At 31.2% G+C, this 21,573-nt stretch overlaps 1 protein-coding gene across 3 annotated transcripts in view; it reads right to left on the bottom strand.

Annotated features, from left to right (window-relative positions):
* Positions 1-21,573, bottom strand: part of LOC129000052 (uncharacterized) — a 205,974-nt gene that overhangs the window by 100,719 nt on the left and 83,682 nt on the right. Inside the window, exon 1 of one of the 3 annotated variants that reach the window (XM_054426908.1) lies at positions 1,747-1,855. The exons of the other annotated variants lie outside the window; for them this stretch is intronic. Within the exon in view, the coding sequence (XP_054282883.1) occupies positions 1,747-1,807 (61 nt within the window). The 5' untranslated portion in view covers positions 1,808-1,855. Of the gene's footprint in view, positions 1-1,746; positions 1,856-21,573 lie in introns of those variants that run through there. 3 annotated transcript variants of the gene reach the window in all.

The raw sequence follows: 21,573 nt of genomic DNA, 5'->3' as shown, positions 1-21,573 counted from the left end.
AGGCACCGCGATGCTGCACTTATGTTCTCCAAGTTCAAAATTTTCAGAACATTTAAAATTCATAAATTGAAGTATTTTGTTATTAGAGTAAATTTTATTAGTTTAGTCAAAGATGAATGAATAGCCAACAAAAAAAAACTAATTACGAGAGAAACGTCTTATTTAAAAATGTTTTTCTTGTTTGTCAACTACCAAAACTTGGATCAACTCTTCATGCTCCGGAACCACTGAACCTACTTGTTTTACGTTCCCCAAAGTCCATAATTTTGCAGTAAAAATTGTAAAATGTTTCAAAATCGTTGACAAAAGTGTAAACAATATGTTTTTGTATAAGTTGGTTCTGACCATAGGCTTTGTAAACCTGTGGTGTAAACATTCAAATACTTTTTAGTTTGTTACACCAGGTGCACACATTTTTGTTACCAAACCATCCAACTATTCGAAATAGAATACAATGTTTGTAATGTGATGCTAACAGATAGTTGAATTTTTTACATGTAGAATTTTTTTATTTACCACGTTTCTTTATTTCTAGGGCAGTTTATGAATTTAATCCAAGCTGTGCATTTATCTTAGCAACAAATCACCAAATTGCACCCATTGCATTTTAGGATTGTTGTTGTTGGGTTCAGACAATGTTACAACCGTATTAAGCCTATCCGTGGTATCCGGGTTATAGTCCTACTAATCACCGATAAATTTATAAATTTGATATATGAAGTCCTCTTTGACTTAATTAGGTTTGGAGATCACCTTACATTCCCCATCAGCATAAAGGAAGCATTGATAGCAAATACGCTAGTGTAAGGTATAAAGCTACAACCCGGCCGTGCTCAATACAATTTATGCTTTGTTGAAACACAAGATTCAAACAAGTTTGTCGTGATCGACACAAAGACTACAAGCTTGTTGGGGCTGGCAGCGGGTCAGGTTGTCGGGAGTTGAGAAGCGAGAGATTTATAACTGAAGATTGGGTAATTGGAGGAGCTTGCCAACTTTTATAGCCAAAGTCTTGACAACTCTCACGAGCCTCAAGCGAAGGGAGAAATGTTTTGTTGTCTTCATTTGTTAGAACAATGTTTTCCACTTTCGAATGGTCAGTTGTATTGTTTATTACATTGTAAATTTAAGCTGAGCTCTATAATCTCAAATTGTATATTTCGTCATGGACTAATCAAACCTATTTACCTGAGACTTAATGAAACAGGCAATTAACACTAGGAGCACACTAAGGAGGGGTTCTTCAAAACCTACTTTAATTGATGTCTAATGTTAAACTCAATAAATTCTGCTCGTCACACCTACATAAAATAAAGTAGGTAAGTTTAAATGTACGAGTCTACGTTTAAGCAACTTTATAGATATTTTTAGATGTTCGTAAATGGTCAGTTACCAACTTAATTACAATACTATACCTCTTTAGTAAACACTCGTCCTATGAAATAATATCCACAAACAGTCTTATACTAGTTACTGAACGATATTTTTGCCTAATGGTTGATGCTGTCCACACTGACTCTCATGAATGAAATACATTTTATCACAATGCATAAAAACTACTTCAGCCCCATTCATGAGTTTTAAATGTCAAGCTCTGTTTTTAAGATACGAATTGTCATAAAGTAACAAAAAGTAGGACACTTGTTCTTTAAACTATCCAAAAGTCTCAAAAGCACCAACAACTTTATACTAGGGAAAAAATATTTCCTAATTATTCAAAAATATAAATAATAAATTTGTCAATACCTGATATAAGATCCACAAACATAATCAGCACTCCACACAGCCACACACAACACTTCGCCATCACGCACACAAACGTCACAGCCAGACACGTCCGCTCGCTTCGCTTGTCGCGCTACAACTGACAACCGACACCTAGAGGTACGGCGGAACCAGAACGGATGATATTCAAAACAGCTGATCGCGTCCGTTGGCTCGGCCGGTACCTGCCCATATGTCGTCTACATTTCCTGCACTTAGGCACGCGTTTGCGGGGTTCCGCCCGGCCAGCCAACCATGTTACCGGTCTGATAATGAGATGGTAGCATCTTCAATGGTCAAGATTTGAGAACAGGACATTTTGAATGTTTGGTGGCAGGAAAGAGTTTTTGACTTCGATAACGAAAGAGGGATAAAATTTGAAGTGTGTGTTGTTGTATTTTTTTATAAGGCTGTCGTAACCGTATTTAAAAACAAATAAGCCTTTTAAATTTTGCGAACTTTGATCTAGCTAGCACACTAATAAGTGCATGAATAAACCACTGTGCTTTTTATTCTATTTTAGTTAACAAGTTAAACAGCTATGATACGGTTAAATATACATCCAATCTAATCAAGAGAGATAAATGCAACTGTTACTTTGTCACTCAACGAGACAGCTTGGTTGAACCAGTCCGCAAACATTGTTGAACCCGTTCCATTCTGTCGTCAATTATACAAATGTACCTCTTTAGCCAAATTGCCAAACTTGTAATATGACTCGTCCTTCATTGTAATAGCCAGTGATTGATTAAAATCATCATTATATATTCATAATAGGTTGGTGAAAAGTTATACTTTTATCACATTGTAATATTAAAATAACACTAAATTATGGTAATAATCATGGTTTTAAAGAAGATGGGTGTCATAATTAAAATAAATTAGGGGTTTTAACGATTTATATGGAACATTTGATTTTTGAGTAATCGTTAATCAAACATGATATTATTTACGTGTGGATACATTTCGCATGGCAGAGAAATGCAACTTTTAGTTCTTGTTGATGCTTAAGTATTGTATTATACACAAATCTATGTATTTCCTTCCAATCTCAAATCTATAATTCGAAATATATATTCATGATTAGCCCAAACAGATAAATGGTTTGGATTGAAATTTGAATTTTTAAATTTAAGTATAATCTTTGTAAAATAGTTCTTTAACTAGCAGACGCACTCTAACATATTTGCACTTTGTATTTTTATTTTTAATGAACAATAATTAAAAGTGTGTACTCTAATTATTAATTAGTGTTTTTTCAAACAAAAAGTCAAATTGATAGGTGGAAATACACATCTACTATGTACTATATGATCTTATGTGACAGTTGTGACATTAACAGGTGTATGGCAATATAGTACGATAGTTTGGTTAACATGTATCAATGTAACTTGGATACAAACCTGGTAAAATCAATATGTAAATCATCGATTTGGCAAAGTAATAACTTGAAATGGAAGTTTGTAACAACAAAACTGACAGTTAAACTGTTTCTCTTCCTAAGTGCCTTTGTTTGTAGGAACTTACTTTAAGCAATCGCGTCCCGAATTTCGATCAAACTAATGGACCAATGAAATCACTTTCACTTCCTAATTGCTATTTAGATTCTGTAATTATTGGTGTTCAGATTCATGTTATTACCTTATACTGTATTAGACTTAATTTTTGATAACAATATTTTTATAAGGATTCAATCATTTGAAACACTCTGCAATCAGATTTTTGTCTTAATCGACGAAAATTGTTTTCCTAATACTAATCTTCGACCTATAAACTACACAAAACACTAAAATTTCCTTTAGTTATATTAAAAAAAAAAAATGGTTTCACGTGTTTAAAATATACAAGTTCTTCAGTGCTAAACAATGTTATCTTTGGAGCATACATGAAGGTAGGGATTTCCCTACATGTCTGCAGGAAACAGATCTGATAAACAGTTCAGATTGTGTCAAACCACAACACAGCTTTGTTATAAAGACATTTTTTTTGTCTACATTTATTTATTTTCTGTTACAAAATTTCGACATGTTAACACCAGCAATACTTCTTAGAATCTTCTCTTCTAGTTTTCATAAGCATCAAAGGTATTTTCGGTAAGCATGCCTAGCGAACTTTTAAACTTGCAGGTGCAAACATTTGTGAAATATTCCCCTAGGTTTTACTAAGTTCTATTTACTTAATTATTAAACAATCATAGTTCTAATAGACTAAAATGATAGTGAGCGTTAGTAAAATAATCTCAATGATGACATCGTTTTAATATATAAAATCTCAGTGTATGATTGGTAAAATATAAGGTTTTATATGTTTAAAAAAAGTCGGTATTATTGAAATTTGACAATTTAAATAATAATTATAGTCCTAATGTATGGAAAGTAATCATTGTTCAATCTCTATGTTGATTAAGTATTCATTATAGGAGTTAAATTTCATTAAATTATTTCTGTGGCCTTTACTTAGTTATTTAAACCCTTCTAGATACTCCAGAGATACATTTATTTGTTTAACTGAAACGAAAAATAATGTTGCGTAATGTATGTAGAGACACGCAACTTATTTTAGTGCACTTACAAACCACAATAATTTTACCAAAATAAATCTTTTTCAGAGTCAGACTTGTAGTTTCACATATTGTAAACAATTTAAGGAATACTTTAACATAAAAACCCTCAGTCTAATTAATAAAATTATCTACACACTATTTTTACCATGCTAAGACTATAGGGGAGTTAAGGGAGCTGTACACATTAAATTCCATTATGTCTTGTCTCACTAGGTGCATTATAAATGATACCAGACAGCTGGATAATACCTAGGTAGGAGGCAAATGCGGGTGGTATCACTAAGAGATGCGTTCCACACAAAGGTCCCTTTATGGGAACTAAAACAATAAGATTGTCGTGGTGTGCTTGTGAGCGTGAAATCCTTAGATTATAGATTATACGTCGGTTAGTCGTATTACAAGCTGAACCAGCCGTTAGCGGAAGTTATACTTATTTCATGATAAATTCCATTCGTATTCTATTATTATTGGAAATGAAATAAAAAATATAAGTTAGATTTTAAAAGGAGTCTTGAAATGTAACTAATTTTACAGTGGCACGTTTTATTTTACCGTTTATAATCGATTAAAATAGTATATTACGTTACTAGTCCTGAAAATAAGTGTTTACCGGACGAGTGTGTCGTTCCCGTGCGAGACGAAGTCGAGTACGGGATTACCATACGAGTCCGGTAAACACATTTTGGACGAGTTTCGTATGATAGTTTACGACATACTACTAAATCTGTAGGCTACTAATCTTTAAATATTTCTATGAACTAAAGGACAAAAAATCACTAACCATAACTTCTAAGAGAGGTTATTTTTTTGTTTATAACCATTCATTGCCACCTAAATACAGTATATCAGCTGATTGGTGTCCGGCAAAACTCATTACAGTACAGTAGTACGCAATGAAACTAAGCTGGCGGCAAACAGCTGTTTAATGGGCTAAATCCTTGCATTGGAAGTTATTCAAAATAATGTAGCGTGGTGTAAAAAACTTTAATAGCACGATGGTTTAGCTTAGGACTACAAGAATTATGTCTCTTTTTTTTTCTTACCAGTGCCACATTTTAAACTTTATCAATACTCTTATACTGTACCAACCCGGCTTACCTCACGCCATTCCATTTCACGCACAGACCTTTTGAGGCATTTGCGTACAGCATCGTCAACATTTCAAGAGACAACTAATCAAATTTTTTTTTTACTATATCACAAATTATTATTGTAAACAATCAATAAAAGGGTTAAACATGACAGACTGTACACAATGGAATCACCTATTATGTGTAACTGAACAAATAAATGCAATTTTTTTCGTTTATATGCCAAGTCAAGAAAATGTAATCGTACGAAATAATATAGAATATGAACTTTGTTTTCATTTTAATATATCTGCAATCATACCGTTTATGAATATAGCATCAGATACAATGGATTTATCACAACCACTGAAAATAACTCGATAAAATGATTCCAATGAAATGTTAAAATAATAAGATCGCTACTATCTTAATGTCTTTAATTTGTGTGTGGAGATAGTCTTAAACATTAGTAAAATAATGTCATTGTATTTCACAATATACATTAGATTACTTTAATTTGACAATACAAATTAATAGACAATTGCTCAATACAAAAATGGTCTTACGTTGCATCATTGACTAAGGAAACAAAAGTTTCCTTAGTCCCCTCCTCCTTTGTTTCCCTTGTCTGTGGTTGCATATAATAAGTTTGCCAAACAAACATGTTATAATTAAATTAACTGGTTTGTTAGTACGTTCATTTACAAATTATAAAGTCCGGTCCTTTATTGGACAATCATGTTGTGTTTTGATGGTTTAAGGATGTAACATTAATTTGTTTTTAAATCTTGTAATATGGGTTCCAAATGTATAGCTTATTGTAATACTCGCAAGGCAAAACCCTATAAAATGCATATATTCACGAAACTATTGCTGGATATTTTTAGGTATCTATTAGGATATGAATTAATTTAACACACGTATTACTTACGAAACACGTGTATCTAGTGCTTCAGCATGAATCTGATATTGAACAATTGTTTCCATCCATACAAAGATGTAAAAGTAATGAAGAGGAATACTTGAATTTCACTCTTAAATATAACGAATAATAGTTACGGATTTATAATTCAGACCATTTAACGAATAAATACAAAAACCTTTAGACGTTGAATGTTTAATAATGCAAGCTTATACCTTCAACATAGATTTTAAAATTGTACCTATTAGAATATATCTATATTGGTAATCCATTTTTTAACATAATTAATTATCAGTGTATTTGAAATAATTTTATTTTAACGTATATAATATAAACCTATTAGAAGATATCTATATTAGTAATCCATTTTTTAACATAATTAATTATCAGTGTATTAGAAATAATTTTATTTTAACGTATATAATATAATCGCCAAAACCGTGGTAGCAGGTGTAAGAACACTTCAAAGCTTTATATTGATTCTTACATTCATTTTTGTGTTAGGAACCGCGTATGATGTTCAGTAATAACAACTAAATTACGTTAACAAACGTTTGAATCACGCAAACTGTTTGTAATAATCAAAGCATGGGAAGCAGAACTCATCAATGATTATGGAACAATCTATTCCGGCCACATTTCAAGTATTCAGCCAAAGCATGAATTAATACGCAGCCATGTCCAACAGTGTTGTTGTACTTACTATACGATACCTTGTTGTACTGATAAGCAGGGGCAAACCATTGTACAAGCTTATTATTTTAAGATTTTTTCTTGCGTAATAAATTTAAACTTTGTACACTGTGATTTAGGATTTTTTTATATGAGAATAACCACACAAAGTACTAAAATTGTCGGGCCTTTTAGTGTTGATTAAGTTAGTTTTTATTGCTCCATACAATCTTATTGTTGAACTTGGTTTCTTTGTATATCCTATTAGTTTAATTTGAACAATGGCGTGGAGATCGTTAGGGATTTTAGTTTGTCCAAAACTGGTTGAACTTTATTACTTGATGTTATCGTAGGTACTTGGTACCTAATAATGTGTCCAAGACCCATGTTTGTTAGGTATAGATTAAGTATAAATCTCAAACAAACACTAAGAAATAACATAAACGTTGTATTGCAAAGTCAGAGTACAAAACCTTTTCTGTGTGTCACTTTGAGTACAGAAAATTATCAACAATTTTTTGTTTTCGTTTTTAAGAGCTTGGATTCTAAAACCCAGTTCATTTAAGCTCTCTTTACGAGAAGACCCATCTCAAGCTACTTTACAATACTTATCAAATAAATATAAAATGATAATAGAAATGTTAGGACCTGGAATCAACGTGAACATTCTAATATCTTAAACATACCCAACTAAAATATCAAGTTGATAGCCAGCGTAAAAAGTAGAGATGCAAAATTCGTCCGAACCTTTCTGGTTATCGTGTCCCGCAATCCTGTTATGGTGTTTTTGCTCTGAAGATATTTGAATAACCGATATCCAGGGCAGTGCGATCGTCTATTGTGGTGTATTGTAGTAATCCAGGGCTCCGTTATAAGCATAAAAAGCGTGTCGTCTGCATGCAGAGGCTGCGTGGTCAATCATGCATGAGGAAAACTATCCGTCGCCGATTTTACACGCATGTAGAAACAATTTGCGTAGCTGTTTTTCGTCTTGCGTAACTGTTTTTGGTGTAGGTAGAGTGGATTACTAATCAGCGTAGGACTAGGTTGACAGTTTACAGTATCTTTTCCATTTGATTGTTGGCAATTTACGATTGTTTATGTACAGTAGTGTTATGTGGTAGGACTTTTAGAACCTATGTAAAACATGTATGGAATAAACCCTATATTTTGGATTAGCACTATAAGGATATTAATAATGACTGTAAAAAAAATAGTTTATTATTTGCACTCATATCTGCATAATAGTTTGTTATAAGTTCGTTGCAATAGAAGAATTTCGTACAAATTGTTAATCCATCAGCGAAATATTTTGTTAATGTTCTAATAGAATAAGGGGATTTTGTGGATACAGTATCGATCCTCAATTAAGCTCCTGGTATAAAAATACATCCATAAGCCTTGTTCACTTATACATAGAGTACCAACCCATATAGCCTTATTCCTATACAAAAGTCAAATTTCTTAAATGTATAAAGAGAACATTATTATACAGGATTTTACGGTTTGTTGATGCATTTAACCTACGAAGTTAGTATTTGGAATTGTACTTAACCCAAATGTATCACGAGTGATTATTTATATCATTAAATATTTTGATGAATAACTTTACTCTACAGAAATGAGAGGTGCTCAGTTTCTTTTTAAATATAGAGGAACGTAATTGCTATGTCTAAGTAACGTCTACAAATTTGTCTGTAACAAATACTTGTATTATTTTTGTTGTGGATAATTTATGTTCTATTTAATTTACTATTTCATCTTGTAAGACTGAACCCAATACACCTCTTTAGCAAGATTTCCATTCAGGAGCACAGGTGTTGAGCCATATGAACCCACCGAACTTGAGGTTTTTACAAGGGACAAGGTGGCGGAGGGCAAAAACCAAGTGATAATCACCGTACTTCCTAACCGACCGTGAAGATGGCTAAACATCCTATTTTGTCTCGGTCCCCCTCCACGCTCCATTCTCCCTCTTTCACACCCCCCCCCACGCACATTTCATTGTTCCTCTCATTTCCCTATTAGATCATCGCTTCTCAGTAGGAATTACGTCCGTTAGTGTATGGAATGTGTATGATTTTTCAACTATACCAAAACACTTAGCGTTCCCTATGTATTGACCGCAACGTGATTTAAAAACCATTTTGTAATCGTAGTTATCAATACTTCAAGCTCAAGATTATGTTTCATTAGGGAATCTACCATCTAGTGAACTATAAGTGTCATGCAACAAACTGTTATTAATGAAGACCTTATAATTAAGGACTTTTCTAACTCATGACTTTCGAAAAACGTCGTGCAAATAATTAAGAAATGTCCCTATGTGAATGCCAAAGTCTTGTCGCAGAGTTTACTGTAGTAGTTTTATAATTCACTATTCGAGAAAATATTTTTGTAATGTGTTTTGGTTGCCTGTTTTTAGTTCGCTTGCCCCTCACCACATTTATTTTTTTTATTTATTAAAGCATTTTGTTAAATTTTATAGACTCAGATCCCAATCAGTCCGGACTAAACTAGGTTACTCTATATAAACTAACTACTGGGTTACCAATACACTTACAAAAACATATAGAACATTTTGCCTACTTATGAATTTTTAATGTGAACTACAAAAAAAGCAGTCAAACTTGTTCGGAAAAAGCTTGGTGATATGTAAGTGCGAACTCATATTCAATTTCTCTTATGCAAATCAATAATGTTGTTTGTCTTTAATACACAAGGAGTGGTGTAGTATAACATTGAGCTAAGTATAAACACAATCAAACATCCAGCATCAAACATTCAGAAGTGAAGTTTGGAGGGTAAGTTTGTTACGGAGAAACATTGAATGATGGTGTATTTCTGTTGGCCAGTGGAGTGGCGTCTCTAAAGCAATCGATAGAAAAGGTGAACTGGCCAGTGCCGGCCTTTCCCTATTGTTTATGGCGTTTGTGTCATGATAGGTGCTATAGCTTCACCCACTAGTTTGTCCCTAAGGTATGGAGTTGTTTTCTTACTCATGTAAAGGATAAAATAATAATGATTCAATCTGTATCCATAACCATTCACGTATATATACTACCAACGAAATATGTTTAGTTATGTAAGGAGTAGTAAATAATTTAATCAAATTATATGATTTCAAAATTTTTTATTTGATAACACATGCAAGCTCTATACATTAGGATGTTTTTATTAAAAATTCGTATTGAGAAAACATGGTTAGTTCGTAACCATTTTACACGCTAAGTATAACAGTTTTATATCGAACGCCAAAATTGTTACTCTCAAGTAGACAAAACTACAATGACAGTCCTGTATATAAATTCTCAACATATTCGTATTTGAAAACAGATATATTAGCAATGTAGTACACATTTACAGATCGATGAATTTACTATTTTAAAACATATTTTTATCACGAATGCATCCGTTTGCTTGTGATGATGAACAATTGTTATTTATACGGTGTTCTTTTGATTTTACCGTCTCTTTAGTCAGTAGAGATGACTTGTATTTTTTTTCTTTTTAACTTTACTGTTGTATTTGATAAAATAGTTAAATATTATTTTGCATTACTATAATGACACTTTCACCTCTTATACAATTTTTTTGTTTCAATAATTTACTGAATAAAAACACATGAGTGTACATACAATAAGTAAGAATAAATAACTGTAGGCTACATACAGTTATGACACGAATCCCAAATCTATTTTAATTCATAAAACAATTCAGAATATATAAATAAACCATAAACAACTGTTTACTACTACTTGTAACAGTAACAAATCGTCGGGTAACACATTTAATTAAGACTTAGATGGACTGGCCAAGAGAAAGAAATATTTCTCCAATCCAGTGAAACACTTCGGATAACATTTTTATGAGGCTACGCGAAATCTTCTCAAGTTACAGCCTTCGATCATTTACAACCCTCAAACTCAAATTCCTTTTTATTCTCTTTCTCTCTCACGATAATAATCTTAACTTGAAAAAAATATAGTCGAACATCCCTGAGAGTGTTTAAAAACGTGCCACCTAAACTGTCAAATTATACTATTTTCCTAACCGTTAGAAACCTAACAGTTTTGCTAATTTAATCATAATAACGTGTTATTAAAATATGCAGAGGACTACTAAGACTTTTGTTCCATCTTTTTATCCGCTGGAGAATAAAGAATTTAGGTTTAGTTTATACGTATAACGAATAAAGAATTTTCAAAAAACATAAATAATACAATTAGTTTTGACTGAAGAAATCAAATTTTATCAATGTTTTTAAATAATAGTATTCTTAGTAAAAAAAAAAATTCAGATGTTTGGCAAACAAATTTGATCAGTCATTAGAACTTCGTAATAAAAGCAAAATTAATATTTTCAAATATGGTAAAACATGATTTTTTTAAGTTAACCACTATAATAACTAGTTCTATATATATATCAAGCCCCTTATTAATGATATATATATAGCTCTGCTCTTCTTCTGAGCTTCTGCTCTTTAAAAATTGAAAAATAAATGGTTATAATTTAAGAAAATATAAATTAAATTGTTGATTTAGTGACAAAAATATTATAACACAAAGGTCAAAATAGATTTTTTTACTGTTCATTACCGCATGTCAGTACCTGAATTTTTTGTTTACAAAACTAATCTCAGTAAAAATATTATTCTTGTTCGTAAAAATTGCCAGTTTATTCATAAAAAATACTCAATAATTTTAAATTGTAATAAATTACAATCTCACAAGATATTTACTTAAATGAAAAATGCGTAGGCCCTATAAAGACTTTAAAGTAAAATTTTAATTCTAGTATAATATTGTTGCTAAGTTTGCAATAAATGAAACAGAAATAGCATTAAATGCTTAAAACAGGGATGTGTAAAAAGTATGAAAAATATTGCTGGTAAAACACTCACATAAATCATTCACCAACCTAAATCTGTCTTTGGTGGGAATGGAGATTTTTCATGGTTTGTGTTTTGTTAGAAAAGTACTTTCCTCTCGAATTGAAAACATTTCATTTCGTAAATGTATGATGGTTGTTTCGAGTTTATCGGATTGGCAACTCCTTTGTACTAGAAAACAAATATATAGTTTTAGTAATACCAATGATTATATAAATATTTATTAAGTGGTGTGTATATTTTATCGTAGTGGGAAACTTCATATGATCTACAGTAGCTTCAGGATGGTAATAATTAAATAATGGACGAGTTAAGTAATTTTACATTAATTTGGTATAGTTTGGTAGTTGCATCGAGTCTGTCACTGAGCATGTTACAGCCGGCTGCGCATAATTTTATATTAATTGTCGTGTGTGCTATATGTTGACTATTTGTATGTTGACAACGACATTGTGCTCTAATGATTTTATGAAGCAAGATGTTTGATGGTGAAACCGTGGTTTCGAAACTAGTCACCCATACTAAATATTAGGATTGATGACGTAATTAAGGATTACAGGTAATTTTGTATGTACACCTCGATAGCTTTTTAAGTTATGCCCAATATGTCGTTTAAGAAACGCTCTTACGAATTACGTCATGCACTGGTATGATTCTAAAGCAGCTAAAAGTGAATTAAAGCTAAAAAGAATTTAACCTAACACCAGGTTTTGTTGTAATACTATCATTATTACCATCACTATAACTTTTAAGGCAAAAACGCTACTCTCACCACCACAGTGAGCTAAGTATGCATGCATCTTGAGAGTATAAAGAGAAATGTTATCTGTATGAGTTCCTAAAGACTAAAACCAGCTTCATAGTTGTTATTTTTTGTTTTACTTTTTTTAATACCCTACTTCTTTAAAAGACGAAGCGATTCCAAGCCCAAATAAATATTATTTAACTTTTTGAAGCAATTCAAACCAACGTGCCCCACCAAGATGTTCCGGTTACAAGATACATGATATTAGCATTCTACAACCAGAGCGTAAAAGTCCACCAGAGCTCAACATACGACCGTAACTGTAAAACCTCAGCCTGACTAGAACATAATATCTTACAGAATATTACACCTTTTACTTTTATGTAGATATCCCATTATTTAACAATTCGGTCAGCTTTAGTATGAATGAACGCTGTTAATTCGGGCCACAGAACGAGTAACTTTGGTTAAACCACAACTGACCCAGTTTCTGTTTTTGACGTAAAAAAATAAAAAAAAATAAATACTAAGCCCTTGTCCCAGAAATTAGAACGCCAAATCTTTTTCGATAATTCCATCTTTCAACTAAGTCAAACCAAAATTAAATATCAAATATAGCACTTATGTCAAATAATCTACTAACGTTTAGAGAGCGAATAACATTTTACTGTAGGGGAGCGAGCTGGACTAGCTGTAGAGCAACGGAATACTGTTCCTAAAGTCACGGGTTCAAATCCTGCCAATTCACCAATGTATTTTATCTCAGTGATGCCACAACAACTAGGTCTAGCCTGACGTCATTTGTAAATCAATCCTAGGCTCCTGCCTAGCGTCCTAGGACAAAACATTAGAAAAGACAAAAATAAAAATAAAATATAGTAACATTTAAGTCGCACAGTTGCACACCAGAATTAACCATTTGTATATCAAAGGTTGGCGACGCCTTTTCCAATGTCCAAAATAAAGAGAATTATGTTCTACCCTAGATATCTTAAGTGAATAGTTTTACAAACGTTCTCCAACAATTACTTCTACAAGTTATAAAATGTAATTGAACAAGAGTATTCCAATCGACTAAAGTATATTTCCAAACGAACGCCTTTTATGGAACCTCTATAAAACGAAATGAGATCACAGCCACCAATCTTGGAATTATACTTTATAACTGACTCAATTTCTCCCTTGGATAACAAGGGTTTTCAACAAATTCGTTAAAACTTAATTTTGTATAATATGATTATGTATAACTTGTATGGTAATGCTATATTTTTTGTGTTACCTTTTTTGAGTGTATCATTACTAAATTAAAATTATATAACGTATTCCATGTGATGAGGGTTTTAAAACATAGACCAAGTTATTCGTTTCTACAAGTAACTTTTACTTAAATTTGATTTTTAAAAAATCATCAATTTCTTAGTTGCTTCTCAAACCTAATAACACAATTGGTAGGGAATATTGTTATTGTCTTTTATTAGGGTTCCTTTCTTTTATCACGATTATACAGGGCGGTAAAAAAGTCCCTGGACAGTTAAATATTTTAAAAAATAATGCAGATAGAGCTACAATACTTGGTACAAAGTTACAGGGCATAAAACTCTATTTTAACACATATTCAGTGATCCAATAACTCTTCAGGGGGACGGTCCACAAGGAGTCGGAAGAAAATCTTAAATGGAAGCATAGGTCAATATGCACATCAAATTAAAGGTCTTTTTTAGTATAATACAATGCCACAAACCGCACTTCAAAAGGTTGACCCTGCACAAAATGACAGTTGTTCAAAGATTCATTTAATTTAAATTGCTATTATACGCTTTATCCTCAGGGGGCACAGCCCTAGGAATCGGAAGAAATTTGTTAACATAAGCATAGGTTGATATGCACATCAAATTAAAGGTCTTCACTAGTAGATTACGATGCCGTAAATTCAAGCTCAAAAGAATGCCTAAATAAAAAATGGCAGTCGTTCAAAGATTCAAAATGGCGGATTCAAGAAATCTTTGAACATCTGCCATTTTGCGCAGGATCAACCTTTTGAAGTGCGGTTTGCGGCATTGTATTCTACTAAAGAAGATCTTTAATTTGATGTGCATATTGACCTATGCTTCCATTTAAGATTTTCTTCCGACTCCTTGTGGCCCGTCCCCCTGAAGAGTTATTGGATCACTGAATATGTGTTAAAATATAGTTTTATGCCCTGTAACTTTGTACCAAGTATTGTAGCTCTATCAGCATTATTTCTTTTAATATTTAACTGTTCAGGGACTTTTTTACCACCCTGTATAACTATATTGAATCATCATGATTAGGTAGATAAAAAAGGAAACATTTAGATGCAACACAAGTAATCATAAATTAAACAATATTGGGAAAATGAATTTAATAACATATTTTTCTTCGTTTGGTATAAAACTTTGGGACCTGTTTTAGTAATTGCAATGTAAAAATTTGAGTATAAAAAGTAATTTTATTATTTAATAGAGAGTCTTCACAAAGTTTAATGTGTCTGAAAATACATTTATTATTATTTAAATGTATTCTAACCTATCAAACTGATGTTTTTACGAAGATAATTACCAATACTTTCCTATATCTGCTAACACAGATATATTATTTTATTTTCTAATCTTTTACGCATTTATTAAAACGAAAATCAATTTATAAACATGTTTAATAAATAGAATTTGAGGTCCGATATTTCCATCACGTCTAGCCAATATTAGCCTGGGGCGATGTAGGTTATCCAGGGAGTAAAGTGAAGCTATAGATTACTACTTCATATATTTTTAAGGTATTATGAACATAGATACGAATATTTTGATATTTTGAAATATTATAAATTACTGATAAAAATATTTAAATCATCAAAATTCTTTTGTAATCAAATTATAGTACTTATATATATGCAATTACACAATTTTTCTATGAAGAAAGATTATAACCAGATAGACGATTGATAAAATCTAGACACAAGGATAGTTCACAACATGTGAAATTTAAAGTGTATATTTAAGACATTTAAAGAAATATTAATAAGGAATACACCCATTACGAATTTCTTGACACCTTATGACACTTTTATCACATATCCACGACACATTTACTACTGAGTGATAATAATCTTATTAAGTAGTATATACAATTTGTACTACGGCAATAATACGTAATACATTTTTCGTTTTTGATGCAGTCTCATTGTGATTCATTAATCGATTTCTGAACTGCAGCAAAAAACGATGATAAAATTATAAATTCTAAAAATTTTAGTTTTTTGATCGTCCGCTACAATTTTGGAATTATTTAAATATTTAAAAAAATAAAAACTACATTTAACTTCAAAATACATGTAGTGAGTACCTATATGTATAAGTACATGTACGAATAGATAAAAACATATTCCTATACCTTACCCATTCTCCTTCTAATGAAATAACTAAAATAATAACCTACGATGAACCATAACCAATAAATGTATGAACTTATTTGGGAAAAAAAAGATTATTGGGCTAATAGCTTTAATTTAAATACATTTACCATCAGAATGTCATAATTAAATGTGTTAACGGATAAATTACACTTCTAGTTTTCTTTTTCACGAAATACTGGTTTTGTTACCTTTTGTTTAAGAGGTCGGCTGGCAATCCCCAGGCCAATATTGTCCAGACGTGACGGAAATGTTTGACCTCAGAACTCAATAATTCCATCTCACAAAAACGTGTTCACTCCATCCTACCTTATATCCTTCATTTTTGTAATCCTTATTGGTTCATTCGATGCAAGTATATTGAACAAATGAAAACTCCATTTCAGTTTTTTATACCATGAAATAATTTTTATATGACATCGTTTAAAGAATATTTATACTGTTTTATACACATGAACAACTTTGAACAGACTCTGTTGTGTGAGAGGAGCGCCTTCAGTATTGGTATACTGTCTTTTTCGGGCCTGCGTTTATGTTACGTTAAGCCACTTTCAGGTGCTGAAGATATAGAGCGATCAATTAATAACTTCTTGATCAGCAACGTATAAACTACTAAACATTCGTTAAATTACTAAACAAAAAAGAAAAATATAGCGATCAATTGAATCACTCATAAGGAACGTTCAATGGTATTATTTTTATGTTTGGCTTTCAAACAAAAGGTAAGTATCCTGACTTACGTCATTAAAATAAAAAAAAAAATTATAATAAGCCACAATCCAACTGTACATGTGAGTCGATGAGGTAAGCATTCCTTTAAATATCATCCACTCTGAATAGCTATCAAATAATATTAAATGCTTTGCAATCGTATAGTACTTCAAATAGTTTTATTTTATTTAAAAACCTGATAAAATTAAACAAAACTAATCTCAAGTGAAATATAATGTAAATTATTTTGAAGGTTTTCAACCAATTCAACCCCAGCCCTATACTGATGTGAATACAATAATACATGATTTATTAGTAAAAAAAAACATCTAGAAAGGGTCTTTCAAAACAAAATGACGGCGAGTCCGACACTCAGATTTGATATTGAGCCGTCGCTGATCTTCCCAAATTGCTTTGTCAAGAGACTTTGATGGATGTTGCTGATGCGATGTTGACGACGTTTGTAAAAACAAGCGAAACTCATCTGATCGGCTTTCAGTACCCAGTGTGTAGATTTTAAATAATTAAAAAAACATAATTAAAAATGCATGTAAGACGATAGTCCAACAATAAAAATATTAACAGTTTCTTTTATAAAACATTACATCTCTTCAAAACCAATTGATTTGTACCCTATTTGGATAATAACTAAATTAAAAATACAAATAAAATATATTCCTACCCCAAGGTGTTAACTGTAAAATAATTAAGAATACTTAGAATTGCGTAAAGGTGGAGAAGTGAACTAAGAATAGTACCAGGAGACTGAACTTTGCTCGGATTTGATTAAACATAAAATTATTAGATAAGTTATTTGTCTAAATTAAGGATATTTATATGTACGGTAATAAATGTAAAAAGATTTTAGACGATACAAAGAAAACAATTTAAAACACCTTCATCAACACATTCAGATGTTTTTGTTTATAGCAGCTACAAAAAGTTATTGACGATAGGCACTTTCAAGGATTCTAAAGCGGAAACTAGATTTTCCCATCCTTGTGACCAACTCCAATCAATTTTTAGTGGCTAAATACCTTATAATACACAAAAATATTTAAAATCCTTGAACAAAAATAAGTTTGTTCGTACACGCGCTTGTTTTAGACTGTAGGAAATAGGATTATATCCTCAATAATGCTGTGAGTGGTAAAATATTTAGTAAATATTAAGTAGATAGCAACAACAACTTTGTCCCCTACGTTCCAATACAACTAAATACTACAAACCTATGTTATTACGTCATTAAATAATCACTCTTAACCAACGGTAGATTTTATTCTTGACCTTTGGCTTAAAATTATATTTAAAACACCAGAAGAAGGAATCTGCAAAGATAGAGTGCGAACTTACAACTCTGCCAAAGGTTTACATTTCCATTTCAACCGAAGACAGATTTTAAGTTGCTGAATTATTTATGAGGATGTTTTCCAAAACTTTGTTTGTTTTCACGCTTTTGCCGAGAATTGATTGCAGTTGGTTGGTTATCAATCATCAATATTATCCGAAGATTAGTATTACACCGTTAATAAGAAAAATTACTGTGTGTAACGCATTTTTGGAGTTTTAAGTTTATATTTTTTTATCTGTGGTTTTTTTTACTAAAAAAATTTATATGAACAAATTTGGGTTCTCTATGAAGGGACTCTTTGTGATTTTGGAGCCATGAAAATTAAGTATATATTTTAGTAAAGGGTTTAACCTAAAGTATGTTATTTTGTAAATATAAGTGACATATTATTAAAATTATAAAACGTAATTAATATGAATTATTAATTCTCTAAAAACTATTTTACCGTAACAAAGGCAAATTAAATCACAGAGTAATATATAATCCAATAAATTAACCAAATTAAATTCAAAATATTTTAAAGTAAATAATAATATATGGAATCACATTTTAACGATACACGTTTATTAAATCATTATATATAATCAATCCTTTATTTTAGACTGCTAAATGAGCTAAAATCAACATTGTTACTCTTTACAATGCACTATGTTAAAAAGTACATTATTTTTAAAACAATCCTGTGCTGGTCTCATTATTTTGGTGAGTGGTGTTTTGATGAGAGGGTGGAAGAGGTGTTTTCAGCACCATTACCATTCACACCATTTGACACCTTCAGGCATAATGGCACGGGTGGATGGATTCAGTCTTTAGGATTCATTAAAAGAAAATGCCCGTCCTTAGTTTATCGTTAAAACCATTAAATACAAATAAAAATTTTTTAAATTTTTTTACACAGAATTCTTTATAAGCTTTTTATATTTACGATTGCAATTCACTGAATAGAACTAAACATTTTCTGCCAATTTATTTTTGATGTACATTTTTGTTAATTTTAATTTAAAAATACATGTTATTAAATAAATAAATGATTTGAATTAAAATAATTGATTTAATTGATAAAACATAATCAAACTTAGCAAAATAAATAGTTCCAAGCCCGACAAACGATAAACAATCACAACATAAATTTATCCTCCATTAATGATACCTGTGGTAGGCCAGTTTATTTGATTATAAATTTACTTTTCGAAAATAATTTTATTCCCCCGGTCAAGTAAGTGTTTATTGTTGTTAAAATAAGATTGATTTTAACTTACTGTCTCACTGTTAAAAACAGTTATACAATAAAATCCTAAATTTTTTAAGTAGTGGTTAGTATTCAGAATCAAATATCATCTTGAGTGTGCAAAGAATTATTTTTATGGAAATCAATTGAATCCATTGAAGACAAAATAAGTTTTAATAAAAATTGTGTAGAAGCTCATAGCTTTGTTGTATCTTGTGTATAACCCCATTTTCCCTCGGCCAATACTGTTTGGACGTGTGACTAATGCTTAACTTCAGAGACTCAGTCAATAATTCCTTCTCTATCGTTCGAACCATCTGGTTACCCTGAATATTGTTTGATCTCATAAACTGATTTGTATAACATTTTTTTAAGTTATAGAGTCTGTAAAATGTTTTTAGAAAAATATAATAGAACAAAAAAAGGAATCAATCAATATATGGTACAGTCCATGTTTCAATATAAATTTAAATAATAAATGTTCAATAACTTGAAGTAGGTAACTAAAACCAAATATCGCCCAAAACTTTATATTATTAATTATTCTTTTAATAAAAAAAAGATTATGGCTACACCATTTACTAACATTTTCGACTTATTGCCGTATTTGAAATCTATAAAATAGATTTTTAAATTATATTTAGTGTATTTACATAACAAGTACCATTGACTATATAAACACTAGAAGTAATAAGCAAAAGTGTATGAGTCCGACACTCAGATTTGATATTGAGCCGTCGCTGATCTTTTCAAATTGCTTTGTCAAGAGACTTTGATGGATGTTGCTGATGCGATGTTGACTACGTTTGTAAAAACAACGTATTGGGTATTTGTTGATTATCACAAATGTTTAGGCTTATTAACGTTGAAATTAGTTTGTCACTATCATCAGCCCATTATACGCATTAACACTAGTTGAACAACAATGTTACACATTGAAATCACATTGTAATTGGGCAAACTACTTCGTAACACATACTGGACCAGTTATTGGCATTTCGTTTAATTAAGCAGTATGAACAGAACATAGCAATTATCGAAAAATAAATTTCCATTTTTATCAATTTTAACGGTATTTTTATGTTTGTAGATCTTGTAGTTCCACAGTGCGTCTCGTCTACAAGGTTTTTTTATCCAGAACTATTTTTACTCGTTAAAACACCACTGAGAAACATTTAATTAGGTGTAGTAAGAAAAGTGCGGAAAATAAAGGGTTTAATAACCCTTTTGCTTTATAATAATCGTCAGGGTGAAAAGCACAGGGTGTGTTTTGTTTTGCTTGAGGTTATACACCAATGAAATGTGTTAGTTGCATTGGCCAATTGGTTACAAATTAAGAAGCCCACTTAAAGTTTATTAAAATTCACACCTAAATTTTGTAGTAAGCTAATATTGCACTAAGAAGCCTTACTTTACCTAAACTTGGTGGAATTTATTTTAAGGGAAAATAAATAAATGTTTTACAACGAAAAGGAATTTTGGCGTTGCCTTTTTAGTCTAGTGAAAGGCAGCAGTTCGATCTGTACACATTTGTTTAACGCGCATTCTATTAGACATCAGCTATTAAAACGTCTGGTCTGGTCATGTTTAAATGTAGCAGTCCTATCTTAATGTGCCCTGACAGATTGTTAAAGGTCATATTTAAACGTGTCACTCCCTACTAATACTAGCCCTAGATACAATTTTACCTCGCTAACCTTCGAGTTAGCAAAAACTTTTACGACTATCACAAAAGGTTTTTTTTAAGAAAAAATCAATCCAAACCGATTAAATTGTAGAACCCAAGATAACCTAAATTATATTCCTTACGAGAACGATATTATTTGAGATACACTATTTTTTCAAATTAATGGTATGCCTATGTGAACAGGATAGACATGTATTGAAATATCAAATCTGAAATAATCTTTTGTCAAATAGCAAAGTGTAAGCTTAAAGTCAGCTTTATAATGAAACCCTAACAATGTTTTGTAATTAACAACAATCGCTATCAACTTTTCTTTGAAGTGGTGACAAAGTATTGTAGGGTTTCCTGCTTCGGGGAATGGTTTTGTGGCTGGTTTGAATGTTCCTGCGAATCTACACAATGGTTATTTATTCGTGGTGTGTTATTTAAAACTTCCCTTATTATTGAAATCTATTCAAATGAGTTCTTAGTAACTAAATAATGGTGTAAATACCTGCATCTATGTGATCAATGTGTAAGAACTAAAATCAGAACTAAACTCA

Source organism: Macrosteles quadrilineatus, unplaced genomic scaffold (genome assembly GCF_028750875.1).
Source record: "Macrosteles quadrilineatus isolate MER2022 unplaced genomic scaffold, UCM_ALF_1.0 Scaffold_8__2_contigs__length_117827958, whole genome shotgun sequence".
NCBI lineage: Eukaryota > Metazoa > Arthropoda > Insecta > Hemiptera > Cicadellidae > Macrosteles > Macrosteles quadrilineatus.
This window is presented reverse-complemented; position numbering and strand designations above follow the sequence as displayed.